Here is a 13,349-nt window from a genome sequence, read left to right on the forward strand (position 1 = left end):
AAAATGCTACCTCATCAGTCTCGTGAAAGAATGGAAGACGAGATTTCGTAATAATTGAACGTTATTATTGTATTACGCCGGTGTTTTATTTTCATTTGAGATAATTCGTATAGAACGAATGAACGGTTCGAGTTGAATAATTAATGCTGCGAGATGCGTATATTATACGATAGGTTCACGGTTTTAAAGTTACCGAATCGAGAACCGAGCTAATATTATGAGATTTGACATGCGGCAATCATTTCTTGGTTATTATGGTGTGTTCGAAAATTTTCTCTTATTTAAATATGAACCTATTAAAAGTATATCTACGCGTATCCAGGTTTATACTTGCCTGGCTGGCACTGCGAATGCGACTTACTCGAATCGTTGAAAACGTTTTTTACGTAAGCGAAAAGGAAGTAAGCTGAATTGAAGAAGTGTGAGATGTTGAAAGTAGATGAGATTAGTAGCAGAACAGAATATCTTGGTGTTTTAGGCGTGTCGTTGAATTAATTTAGATAGGTAGTAAAATGACAAAGATTCGAGGCTGTTTGTGAAAAAAAGTGTTGTTTTTTTGCATTGAAATTGATGAATTAAAATATCGAAGAACGATTTTTAGAAAATGTTGATCTAAATTGAATCTGTACGTTTGTATGAATTATGATTCAAAATGCATAAAAATTTAACTTGAGAGAATATTGATCGAAATTGATCAAAATGTGATCTGTAATTATTATGAAACTATGATTTAAACTTCGAAAAAATTCAACTCAGATGACGTGTAGTTGAATGCAAATTAATTTTCCCCCAAATTTACCTACAACTGGGTGTATTCTAAATCCCATTTCCAAGTATCATGATTATGAACCTCCTTCTGTTGGAGTGAGGGGCAGGGAGTATTAAATGAATCCAAAAATGACCCTCTCGAAAACTCACAGTCAAGGTTCATTCATATTCTTACGTGACTGCTGAATTAATCGACAATTTATTTGAAAGGGCAAAGGGGTCAAATGTACTCGTAATTTGTCAAAATTCCAAGCAAAAAAATATGTCAAACCTGACTTTGCGTTTTGTGTATTGAAACCTTGTTCGATTTGAGAAATTAAATTTGTGAAAAAAAGTAAGTGAGTTGTTGATTGAATGATAAGGAAATTTTCATTGAGTTTGTAGTGGTTAGAATTTTTTTTTTTGAGCCTTCAGTTCGGAATCAAGTAAGTACGTAGGTATTGGAATAATTATTCGTGAAATGTGAAGGAATAACAGATTGATGTTCATAGTGAATAACTTTAACAGTATTTTTCTTTGTTTATGTTACAAGAGGACCTTTCATAAGTTCATATTTTGACTCGAGCCTGCTAAAAAAAATTTGGAGGGCTTAAAAAGAAATTCTATCAAGGGCCAACTGGCAGGAAAATTTCTGACTCAGATAAAGCTAAATCGAAGGAGCATGCTAAAGTACATTTCTAATCAAAATTTCAGGTGCTAAAATGTATTTCTTTATTTCTAGTGAATTTTTGTAAGTCTAATTTGGGGCTCAGAGATGTGCACTTTTCAGAAAATTAATTTTTGGTGGAATAAAAAAAGTGAAAATTTCATTGAAAAGTATGAAAATATCTGAAAAATGTAAAAAAGTAATTTTCTTGATTATTTTTTTATTTCTTTTGAAAATTTAATTATAAATTTTTGAAGATTTTTTTTGGCAATTTTGTGATAAAGAATGGAAGGGGGGAATCAGTCTTCCAAGGTCCTGATTTTGTTAGACACGCTGGATAAGTAAGTGTGAACTTTTTGAGCCTATCGATTACGAATCTGACGTTGGTGTTTCAACTTGTCAGTTTTCATTGAAAAAAAAAAGTACTTTTCACTTTTCTGAGTGCACAACTGCACATGTGTATTTGGAGCCAAAACGTGATTACCGAATTGAACTAGAAAGCTAAAATTTCGCATAATAACCTATTTTCGACCCTCCGAATCGATTGAAGACTGTTTTGAACCATTTTGAGCGGTTCTGGAGCCTCCAGTTGATTTTTGAAAGTTGAAATTTCCGCAAAATTTTACCCAATTAAGTTGATAAACTGAAATTTAATTCGTGAGTATCCAGATTTCAACGTATTAGATCGATAGAGGTGGTTTCAAGCCCTTCTGAAGCCTTCAGTCATATTTTGAAAATTCCGGTTTTAAATCTCCCACTTTATTGGGTAAAATTTTATGAGAATCTTAGGTTTAAAAAATTTGCTGAAGGCTTCGGAATCTCTCAAAATGGTTTGAAACTGTTTTCAATCGATTGAGTTGAGTGAAAATGTGGTGCACATCCTTTCAGATTTTTAGGTCAATTAGGTAAAATTTTTGATTTTTTTCCACTTTGGTCCCTTTGATTTTCAGAAATTCATCAAAAATTGAAAACTTTTTCGATTTAGCTCTGGTCAGCTCGAAAAGTTTGTGCCAGTTGGGATTAGTACTTGACTACTCGTACCTCCAAAAGAATCTCAAAACTGAGAGAGACTGCGTTCAAAGATTTTTTGTCAATTGAAAATTGCGTTTTTTCCACAAAATTATTATATGTACGTAATAGCCTAGTTTTTATTTTGGAAATTGAAAAAAAATTTTGAGCTTCCTAATCCTTCTATGAACCACCCTACACCCCTCTTTGACTTGAAAAATGCAGCTCAAGTCCAAATATGATCATACTTAAGGTTTTCTTTCAATGTTGTTCAGTTTCATGTCTGGTTTTTGTTTTAAACTTCTATGTATGTATTTTTGTTGTTTTTAACATTGATATGTAGATCTTGGTATATTAGGTTATTTTTTCTCTGTATTTTGTTTGTTCATCCTCGCAAAGTGACGTAGAAACGGATTTCTCGCAATTTCATCAAGATTGGCGACGTTGCATGGAATCCCTTCACATGTCACTTTGCGAGGATTAAATCCCCCGTTTTTTTGCTTTTTTGCTTTGTTCGAGTATTTGGACTTGAAAAAAAATTGTCGTTGGAAAAATGTTGTTTGACTTGAAATGTTGAAAAATTGAGGGGATATTTTATACGGTTTTTAATCACTGATTTTTAGGAAAAAAATTCATCTTCAGTTAGTCTATTGTTTTTTTTTTCTTTTTTTCAAATAAATTGATTCTTTGAAAACTCTGTACCTTTTTGCACCTTGAATAATAAAATCATTACAAAAAATTGAAGCCTTCGATTTCATTCGAGTATGTATTTATCACGATCCGATGAAAAATTATACGTAGGTAGATCCAAATTGCAGCATTTCAACCGCGGTATAGTTAACTCTTCGTACATAAGTGTATGGTAAGAATTTCTTGTAATATTTATGTATAATATTATTTTTAACGCACTTTGCGTACCCTACGTATTACTAACAATACTCGAAATATGTACTATCGGTATTTTACTATAAATAGAAAATTCGTCGATCTCTGTTTCAGAATCAAGACTTATCGGTATTCGAAATAAATATCCGTTTTGTCGGCGGACTGCTGTCCTGTTACGCTTTAACTGGCGATGTTCTGTTCAGAGATAAAGCGGAACAAGTAGCCAACAAATTACTTCCAGCATTCCAAACTCCTACCGGTATTCCGTATTCTCTAGTCAATTTTAAAACTGGTGTAAGTATGAGAAAAAAATAAAATAAAAAACCATTCTGTGGTGAATTACCTATACGAATTTTGTCGTAAATTCCATCAACCTACTCGTACTTGTAGAGTATTTTTTTAATCTCTTGTATGTTTTTTTTTGTTTTGTTTAATTTGCAGTATATTAAGAATTACGGCTGGGCTAGTGGTAGCAGTAGTATATTATCGGAATTCGGTACTTTGCATTTGGAATTTTCTTACCTGTCTGATGTTACTGGGAATAATATTTTCAAAGAGAAGGTCGAACGGATACGTAAAGTTTTGAAAGATACCGAGAAGGTCAAAGGATTGTATCCTAATTATATGAATCCCAAGACTGGCAAATGGGGACAACGTGAGTACTCATTTTTTTTTGTTGAAAATCTGACTACATATTAATCATCTCAATCTCCTTACCAACCTCTTAGAACTGTGAGAATAAATAGTCTGATGGATGAGATTTTGTTTCGTTTTCAATTTCCTTAGACCACATGTTCGAATCTCCTTGTTGCAGAAGAAATGGAATTTTTCCTAACCCTCTTCTAGAGAATGAGAATTTCAACAAAAAAAAATCCAACCTTCGAAACTAGAAAAATACAGTTTTTGAAAAAAAGATAACGATTTGTCAAAAAAATATTTTTCATTTAGGGGGGGGGGGGGGGATAAAGATCTTTATTTGCAAAAAAAAAATCAACGAGAGGTGAAAATTTTCAAAATATTTCAATGCTTTCTTATACATATGTACAAGAAATTGCAATTGATATAGGTATTTATGTACATATTTTCTTCTTTTTCATTTTTTTTTATTATTATTTTTCTTTTATTGATTCAATGGAAATTTTCCCTCTAACATTTTTCTTGGTGGTTTGATCAGGTGAAAAAAGGGAAATATATTGATATGGCAGGAGGGATTCTTCAAGAAGGGTCCTCAATTTTGGCCCTACTGAGTATTTTCTTCTAAATTCAATCTGATGAAAGGTGGTAACATCGATATGGTGTAAATTTTTTAAATTTTGACCCGAATCGTGGAGAGGGAGGATGAGGAAATCAAATCGAAAAATGAAATGGACGTTCGGATTCACAGTATCACCCCCTCCCTCCCCCCTAAAAAAAATTCTTCGGATTTTTTTCATCACAATTTCTGCTTTATCAGCAATTTTTTTTAACGTGGTAAAATGAAGGAATTTTTGATTTCTAATTCAATATTCTTATCAATTAGAAAAATTATAGAGTAAAAATCTTATAACTCTTTTGTACGACCCTTTCTGTCTTTTTTTTTTTTTTTTTTTGAAGTCAAAATTTTTACTTTTTAGAAAAATTTGATAACCTAACTCAAGTTTGATGTTTGACAAAATCAGAAAATTTTCAATCAACAATCACTTTGTGTCGAATAAGTAGTTTAAGGTTTGTTTATTCATGTTTCAAATCATTTTGATGCTGCTTGTTCTCTTGAAAATTGAATTCCGAGATGAACGTTTCACCAAATCAAAAAATTGTATCAATTTGTAAATTGCTTCAAGGTCTTCCTAAAAATATCGTTCAAACATTGATTTGAAAATTCCTAAAATGTCGTCAAGTTTTACAAAAATTGTTTGAAATGGGAAAAAAATCGTTCAAGTAGCAAAAATTGTTGAAAAATGATGTAAAATTTTGGGAAAACAATATCAAAGTTGAGGGGAATTGAGTAAAAATATTTTGAAAAGTTGAAAAAAATCGTTCAATTTGCGTATAATGGTGTTGAAAATGATAAGTGAAATTTAAAAAAAGATGTGCTAGTTCAGAAAAACTGTTATAAAAAAATGTAAAAAATTGTTGAAAATGGTGTAAAATTAGATCAAATTCAAATGAACCCGAGTATATTTTTAGAAAAAATTGTTTTCAAGTGAAAAAAAAATCATTAAATTTGCGTAAAAATAATTGTTGAAATTAACGTAAAAGTTGACTAAATTCATATAAACCCAAGTGAAACGTTTCAAAAATTGTTTTTAAACACGAGAAAAAGTCATCAAGTTGGCATAGAAATTGTTGAAAATGACGTCAAGTTGGTGAAATTTACTCTGAATTATCTTGATACTGTTTTTTTTTATCTCGCGTGATTTTTTTGCAGGGAGGGGGGAGTTTTGAGAAAATGTTCATTGGTATAAGTTCCTGAAGCAGAATACTTTCGTGTATTTTGGTCAGTCATCGAACATTTATTTCTGAAGTTTTGATGTTTTGATGAAATGATTCTTATTTCAAAGTTTCGCTTTTTTACCCCCCCCCTCGCTCTCTTCTCCCTAAAGCTGTTGGATTTTTTTTCTGAAGTTTTGATGTTTTGAAGAAATGATTCTTATTTCAAAGTTTCGCTTTTTTACCCCCCCCCCTCGCTCTCTTCTCCCTAAATCTGTTGGATTTGATAAAAAAATTATTCGTGTTTTTTTTTTAGCGAAAATTCTAGAAAACAGTGTCGAGAGCTTGTCCTCTCTTCAAAGTCAAAAAAATGAAAACAATTTAACAAACATCCCATTTAATCAAAAATTTTCCATTTTTGCATCAGAATTTTTCTAAATAATTCCCCATTTGAGTTAGAATCTTAGTCAATCCCCCCAAGCTATTTTGGTCCCCTTGTGTGGAATGAAGTCTCTCAAAATTGGGGGAGAAAATGAAAAATCATGTAGTAATAGTATATTACGTGACAGGAGCGGAAAGTATGCGATTAACGAGTGCGAAGTTTAAGGAGTGAGGCGAAGCCGAGCGACTTAAATCGCACAAGTTAATCGCGTTACTGTCCAATCCTGTCGCGTATACTATTTTAATTTCATATGAGAGGAAAATAAATGCTGAAATTTTAAAAAATTGTTAATTTTAAATTTGTAAACATATGCGGAAAACAGTTACTTTCCTCCCTAGGGAGGAAAGTAACTCCTTTCCGCACTTGTTTTGATAGCTGCGTTAAAGACGTATTTTCCAACCACAAAACTGTCTAGGAAACTACTCATTTTCCGATCATATGAAATTAAAAAATTGAATCTTGTTAGAAATTTGTTGAAAACTTCTAATTTTAAGTCAGAATAAATTCTTCTAAATACATAAGTCTCTTTTCCAGAAAACCATTGTCTCTGACCCTCAAGCAATGTTTTTCTACTCGTGTAGAACCCCAAACAATAATTATATCTTTTTTTGAAATCTGTACTTTTTTTTTGAAAATTCGGTTTTCTGTTCAGAATTTTCCCAAAATAGGGCATTTTTCATGAAAAAGCCTCCTCCCTCGGTTTGAAAAAGAATCAAAAAAATGGAATGAATTTTTTAAAAATTTTCATGAGTCCGATGTTCTTTATTTTTAATTCAAAGAGAAAAAGTTTTTCTCAAAAAAGTCTTCAAGACTAATTTTTTTCATCTCATTTTTTTGATTTTTTTCATCTCTTGACGATAGGAGGGGGAGGAGGGGCCAACATTGTAAGATCACTGATCAGGAAAGGGTTTCTCATGAAATTCTTTTGAAGTGTGACCTGTACAGTGTACAGAGGGGCCAACAATTAGTCAGGGGTGTTTTTTTTTCTTGAATAGAAATTTGAAAATTTTTAGGATTTTTTTTTCATTTTTAAACTTTCAAAATTGAAAACTTGAGAAAGTGATTTTTAAAAAATTGTCCACAAATATGAATGTAAGGACCTTCCAATTCTTAGGCTCTGATTTTCTAAAAGGAGTTTGAAAAAAATAAATTTCACCAGTTGTGACCTTCCACAATTTAGGCATCGACTCAAGCCCGATCAATGGCTACAGGAATATGAAAATACTCGTACTAGAATTCCATCCACCAGACTATCCCCTCACAAATCCTAATCTTTTTTTTTTTAATATCAAAGTCTAGCCAAATTTTTGACCCCGACTGACCCAATTAATATTTGTATGATTTTTCATTCGCAGATCACATGTCGATGGGCGGTTTAGGCGATAGCTTCTACGAGTATTTACTAAAATCGTGGATCCAGAGTGGCAAAGAAGACGAAGACGCTAAGGAAATGTTCGAAGATGCGATGGACGCTGTTCTGAAACACATGTTACAAACATCCCCTGGAGGACTTATGTACATATCTGATCTCAAATACGACAAACTGGAACATAAAATGGATGCGTTGGCTTGTTTCTCTGGTAAGCCGAGTACCTATACCTACCTATACCTACGAGTAATACATAATGGTACACTACAGACTATGCAATAGTAGTTACTCGTATTGCGGCCTTATTGTAGTGTCTATATACGTAGTTTATACGTATTTATAACTCGGCTATCTTTACAGCCCAGTTTTGGTTTATCTGATCGCGTGTCTTAATTGCGATTTATTTTGTCAGGTGGATTGTTCGCGCTGGGATCTCATACGTTGCAAGATGCGATGTCCAAAGACTATCTAAAAACTGCCGAAGGTATAACGAATACGTGTCACGAAGCGTATAACAGATCGTACGTGAAATTAGCTCCGGAATCGTTCAGATTCATCGAATCGGCCGAAGCTAAAGCGGTCAAGAGTAACGAGAAGTATTATATACTCAGGCCGGAAACGGTCGAGTCTTACTTTACATTGTGGAGAATTACCAAAGATCCCAAGTATCGCAAATGGGGATGGGAGGTTGTTGAAGTAAGTAACGCAGGATTGATTTTGACGATGAGGTTATACGAATGTACTGTGTTCTTTGCGATGATGTGATTTGAGCTGGTTTTCGGATGATTCGATGAAAATTAGGATGTGGATTCAGATTGAATTGACGTACTTTGCTACTAATTTTTTTTCAAATTTACTTATTGAATCGAATCCAAAATCTAGTCCTCTGTTTTCGAATTTGGTTGAAGATATTTCCAAAGCTTGCGAAATTGCGTTCTGAATGATCGAATCATTAAATATTGCATTTTAAGAAAAAGTTTTGTAATTTGAAAAATTATTGGAATCGGATTAACTTGGTTATCATCTGTTGATCTGGTGGTTTGTTCTTCTGGAAAGACAGGGAATATGATTGGGGGAAGGGGGGTCTTCGAAAAAACTGTAGGAAATGACTTGGGAGGAGTATGCTGAAAATTTTCATTTTCAGTCCAAGTGTCAAGATTTTCTGTTTACTAAAAATATTGATACAAAATGTCGATGATTTTTTTTTTCCAAGAACTGTTTTAATGTTTATTAAAATCAACTTTCTCGATTTTTGTGAAAAAATTCGTTGAAAAATGTAAACGAATCATTTTTAATAATTTGTGCTTCTCTTTGTCCCCTAAAAGTAAATGCCCTTGAGCGGCTCTGGATGCAATTTTTTGTGAAAAATTTCAGTTGAAAAAAATGAATTGACTTTTTTCACATTTTTGAAGAAATAAGAAAAAATGATTTAAAAAAAAATCAGATTAATGGAGTGGAGAGTTGATGTGATGTGATCATATTTTTAAGTCATGAATTTTGCTGGAAACACACTTGAAAATTTTTTCAAAAGCCCATCCCATAAAATGCAAAAAAAATGATTCCCTCACAGTTTCGAGCTATTGAATTTTTTTGTTTTTTTTTGTGGGGAGGGGTATTTTCATGCGGTAAAAATGTGAAAAATAGGCCATGAAGAAGTCATGATTTTTTGTCTGGGAGTTTTGCTAGACACTCTGGAAATGTTGAATAAATATGGAAAAAATTGCATTTTTGATTCAAAATGTGGAATTTCAAAGCATCTTAGTAATAATAGGAGAAATCAAATTGAATGATCAAAACAGTTTTAAATATTATATTGGGCCAAAACTAGAAAAAAAATTTTAAAATATGAAAAAATACAGCATTATGTAAAACGTAGTATTGATTTTAATTTTTCGAATGTTCGAATGGTTAAATTTCACTAATGAAAAATACCAAATCTCGAGAAGTTTTTCATCTTTCCCAAAAATTACTGAGATGTGTTTGAATTAATTGGTTTTGATTTCAAAAATGTTAATCGATCAAAAAGGGGGTGAAGAGACTGAAGAGAGCAGTCAATCTGTATTTGTAGGTTATTAATTTCATTTGGGCAATTTTTGTACAATTTTTTGAGAACTGGAAAACTGGTTGAAAGCTCCAGGAAAGTTAAAAATTATCATCACGAATCAATTTAGGAGGTCAATAATAATTGTCTATGAAACAAATTTTAGCTTTTTTACTCGATTTGATCAAATTTTAAATTTTTTTCATGTCCTAAAAATTTCCAAAAATTTTAGTTATGAAAATCAATACCTCAAATTTTGCTTGACGAATGTTTTCATGTGTGTCTTCTACTTCTTTTTCTAACTGGTGCTCGCCCCCCCCCCCCCGGTTCTGATTTTGCTGTTCAAGTCAAGAATCTCCGGCTTGAATTAGTCATCGTGGACCGAAATTAGTTGTCTTCGATGTGACTAGGTCATATTTTACTGAAATTGGCTACCTTTGAATTGAATCAGTCATTTTCGACTTGAATGTGTCATCTTCAACTTGAGCCAGTCACTTTCTACTAAAATCGGTCGTCTTTGACCAAAATCAATAACCTTTGACAGAAATTAGTCATCTGATTGTCATCTGGAATCGATTTTTCTTCTTTGACTTGAATAGGTCATCTTCAATTTGAATCGGCCATTCTCAATTGAAATCTGTCATCTTCGACTAAAATTTGTCATCTTTGACTGAAATCAGTCAGTACTCAGTTCTGACCGAAATTGGTCATCTAAACTTCGTCTAGAATTGGCCAACATCGAATAAAATTTCTCATCTTTGATTTTAAGTCATTTTTAACTTGAATGAGTCATCGTTTTTGACTTGTATTGGCCGTCTCTGACTGAAATCGGCCATCTTTGACCAAAATTGGTCATCTTTTTCTTTGGGTATGACTGAAATCATTCACCTTCACTTGCGTTGAACGTCTGGCTAGATTGGCCATTTCTGATCAGAATTGGTCATCTTTGACCAAAATTGGTCAACATTGACTTGCACAGATCATCTCCAACTATGACTAGAATCAGTTATCTTCTACTTGTGTTGGTCGTTTTTTACTGAATTGGTCATTTTTGACAAAAATGGGCCATATTTGACCAAAATGGATCATCTTTGACTTGAATAGATCATCTCTAGGTCGTCTTTGACTGAATTGGCCATTTTAGACCAAAATCAGCCAACTTTGATTAAAATTGGTCATTTTTGACTGAAATCGAGCATTTTTGGCTGAAATTGGTCATCATTTTTCTTCGACTGAAATCAGTCATCTTGGACTTGAACGGGTCATCTCTATCTATGACCAAAATCAGTGATCTTCTACTTGTATTGGTCATCTTTGAATGAATTAGTCGCATTTTTGGCTGAAATCAGTCATCTTCTTCTACCTATATTGGTCATCTTAGCCTGAAATCAGTCATCAATTTGTATGAATCATTCTTTTCCGCTATTGGTCATCTTTGACAATCATCAGTCTTCTTAGACTAAAATCCGTCGTCATGCATCATCCTTGACCAAAATCAGCCTTTTTGAGTGAAATTGGTCATCTTCAAAATATAAAATTGGCCATCTTCAACTAAATTGGTCATCTTTGACTGAAATCAGTCATCTTCAATTTGAATGCATTATTTTTTTCCTCGACTTGTATTGATCATCTTTGATTGAAATTGGTCATCTTTGAGTAGAATTGGCCAGCTTTGACTGAAATCAGTCATCTTCAATTTGAATGTATTATTTTTTTGTATTGATTGTCTTTGACCAAAATCGGTCATCTTTGACTGAAATCTTGTCTCTTTGACCAAAATCAGTTCTTCGACTAAAATTGTGCAATCATTCGACTAAAAGCGGTCATCTTCGAGAAAAATCGGCCACCTTCGAGCACAATCGGTCATCTTCGACTAAAATTGGTCATCTTTGACCGAAATCAGTCATCTTCGATTTAAATGCATTATTTGTTTCCCACTTGTATCGATTGTCTTTGACCAAAATCGGTCACCTTTGACTAAAATCTGTCTCTTTGACCAAAATCCGTCGACCGTATATAATGGACGAATAATTTAACGGTGAAAAAATGACAAAATGTGAAGCCTAGATTTTGGATGCAGAATCCTGGAAATCTTCTGCTCATGCGCCAAACATGACGCTTACGGTGCTGGTGGAGAGAGAGACGGTTTACTGGTTGAACGTGGGTTGAACCAGGGAACCGTCTCTCTCTCCGCCAGCACCGTAAGCATCATGTTTGGCGCATGTGCAGAACGTTTCCAGGATTCTGCATCCAAAATGTGGGCGTCATTTCCTGCCATTTGAATTATTCGTCCATTATATACGGTCGACGCCAAAATCAGATCTTCAACTGAAATCGGCCATCTTCGTTCAAAATCGGTCATCTTCGAGAAAAATCGGCCACCTTCGAGCACAATCGGTTATCTTCGACTAAAATCGACCATCCTCGACTAAGAGTGGTCATTTTCGAGCGAAATCGGCCACCTTCGAGCACAATCGGTCATCTTCGACTAAAATTGGCTACCTTCAACCAAAAATCAGTCATCTTGGACCGAAAACAGTAATCAAGAGTTTCTTTACATTATGATCAAATTGACCATCTAGAATCAGAGTTGTGCTTGTTCAAAACAAAAATGTTTTAAAAATGTTTAAAACAAATACCTAATAATATAAAAAAACAGTGTTTCAAACATGTTTTTTTTCAACTCCAATTTTCTAAAAAAAATACGTTTTTTCAGTTTCTCATAGAAAAAAATGGAATTGAATATTTTTCTTCTTGTACTTTTATTTTAGACCAATTTTGTGTTTTGATTTCAATTTTTCAATATTTCTCGAGCCTTATTGCTATTTTATGACGTCACATTTTAAAAATTTGTGTTGGGTGGGACCGTCCTTGGTATTCAGAGGGAGAGCCCACGCCTGAACACTATATATTAAGCCCAGGGAACCTAAACTTGACTGATATCCTTACGAAAGAGTATCGAACAGCAAAGGTGACGAGACACCGCTAAAATGATCATAGACCGCAAAATGATGTGACAATTTTATTGTAAACATCTCTGATATAAACCCGGCGATGAAAGTTACAAATAAAAAGCACAAGCATTTATAAAAAAAGCACTTGCAATATCGATTGCAAGTGGAAGCTCTGAAATGCATCCGAACCGGAACACCAGTGAAAATATACTCAACGTTTTGTAACGTCTCTAATGGCGGAGTGGCTATACTCGAACTAATCCGACAGAGTGCACTACTTAGTCAGTGCTGCCACTCCAAGGGAACACATCTTCCCTTTAGGTGGAAGCTGTGGGCGCATCCCCTACCGTCACAAATTGATGATTGGATTACGGATACATATTTGAAAAACTGAATCCAAAACAAATGAATTTGGCATTCGTGTTTGAAACACGTTTTTGTACAACTCTTTCTAGATTTAATTACACCCCCCCCCCCAATTAATTTCCCTTTCAGTTTCTTAGCATTCGGCTTCTTTCATAATATTTTATCGTATTTTCCCGAAAACCAGTTCAAAGCGCTAGAACCCGCATTTTCTTACTACTAATCTCATCTCAAACTCGTATTTTTACCCTTTCTCAACGAAATACTCACTCAAAACTCTTCTTGCAGGCATTAGAAACGTATTGCAAAGTAGACGGTGGCTATTCCGGTATCAGAAACGTATATCACGCTGTGCCCGTCAAAGACGACGTCCAACAGAGCTATTTCGTGGCAGAAATGCTCAAGGTAATTAACCGCGTATTCAATTCTCAATCGACCAAACGAGTGAATGACCAAAAAAGTAA

General features: G+C 33.7%; 1 protein-coding gene across 1 annotated transcript in view; it reads left to right on the forward strand.

Moving 5' to 3' along the window:
- alpha-Man-Ia (alpha-Mannosidase class I a) overlaps nt 1-13,349 on the forward strand; it is a 67,940-nt gene that overhangs the window by 52,106 nt on the left and 2,485 nt on the right. The window contains exons 3-7 of the mRNA XM_065365221.1: nt 3,422-3,601; nt 3,749-3,962; nt 7,514-7,738; nt 7,940-8,223; nt 13,174-13,290. Of these exons, the coding sequence (XP_065221293.1) occupies nt 3,422-3,601; nt 3,749-3,962; nt 7,514-7,738; nt 7,940-8,223; nt 13,174-13,290 (1,020 nt within the window). The remainder of the gene's footprint in view (nt 1-3,421; nt 3,602-3,748; nt 3,963-7,513; nt 7,739-7,939; nt 8,224-13,173; nt 13,291-13,349) is intronic.

The sequence above is a fragment of the Planococcus citri genome, chromosome 5 (assembly GCF_950023065.1).
Source record: "Planococcus citri chromosome 5, ihPlaCitr1.1, whole genome shotgun sequence".
Classification (NCBI taxonomy): domain Eukaryota; kingdom Metazoa; phylum Arthropoda; class Insecta; order Hemiptera; family Pseudococcidae; genus Planococcus; species Planococcus citri.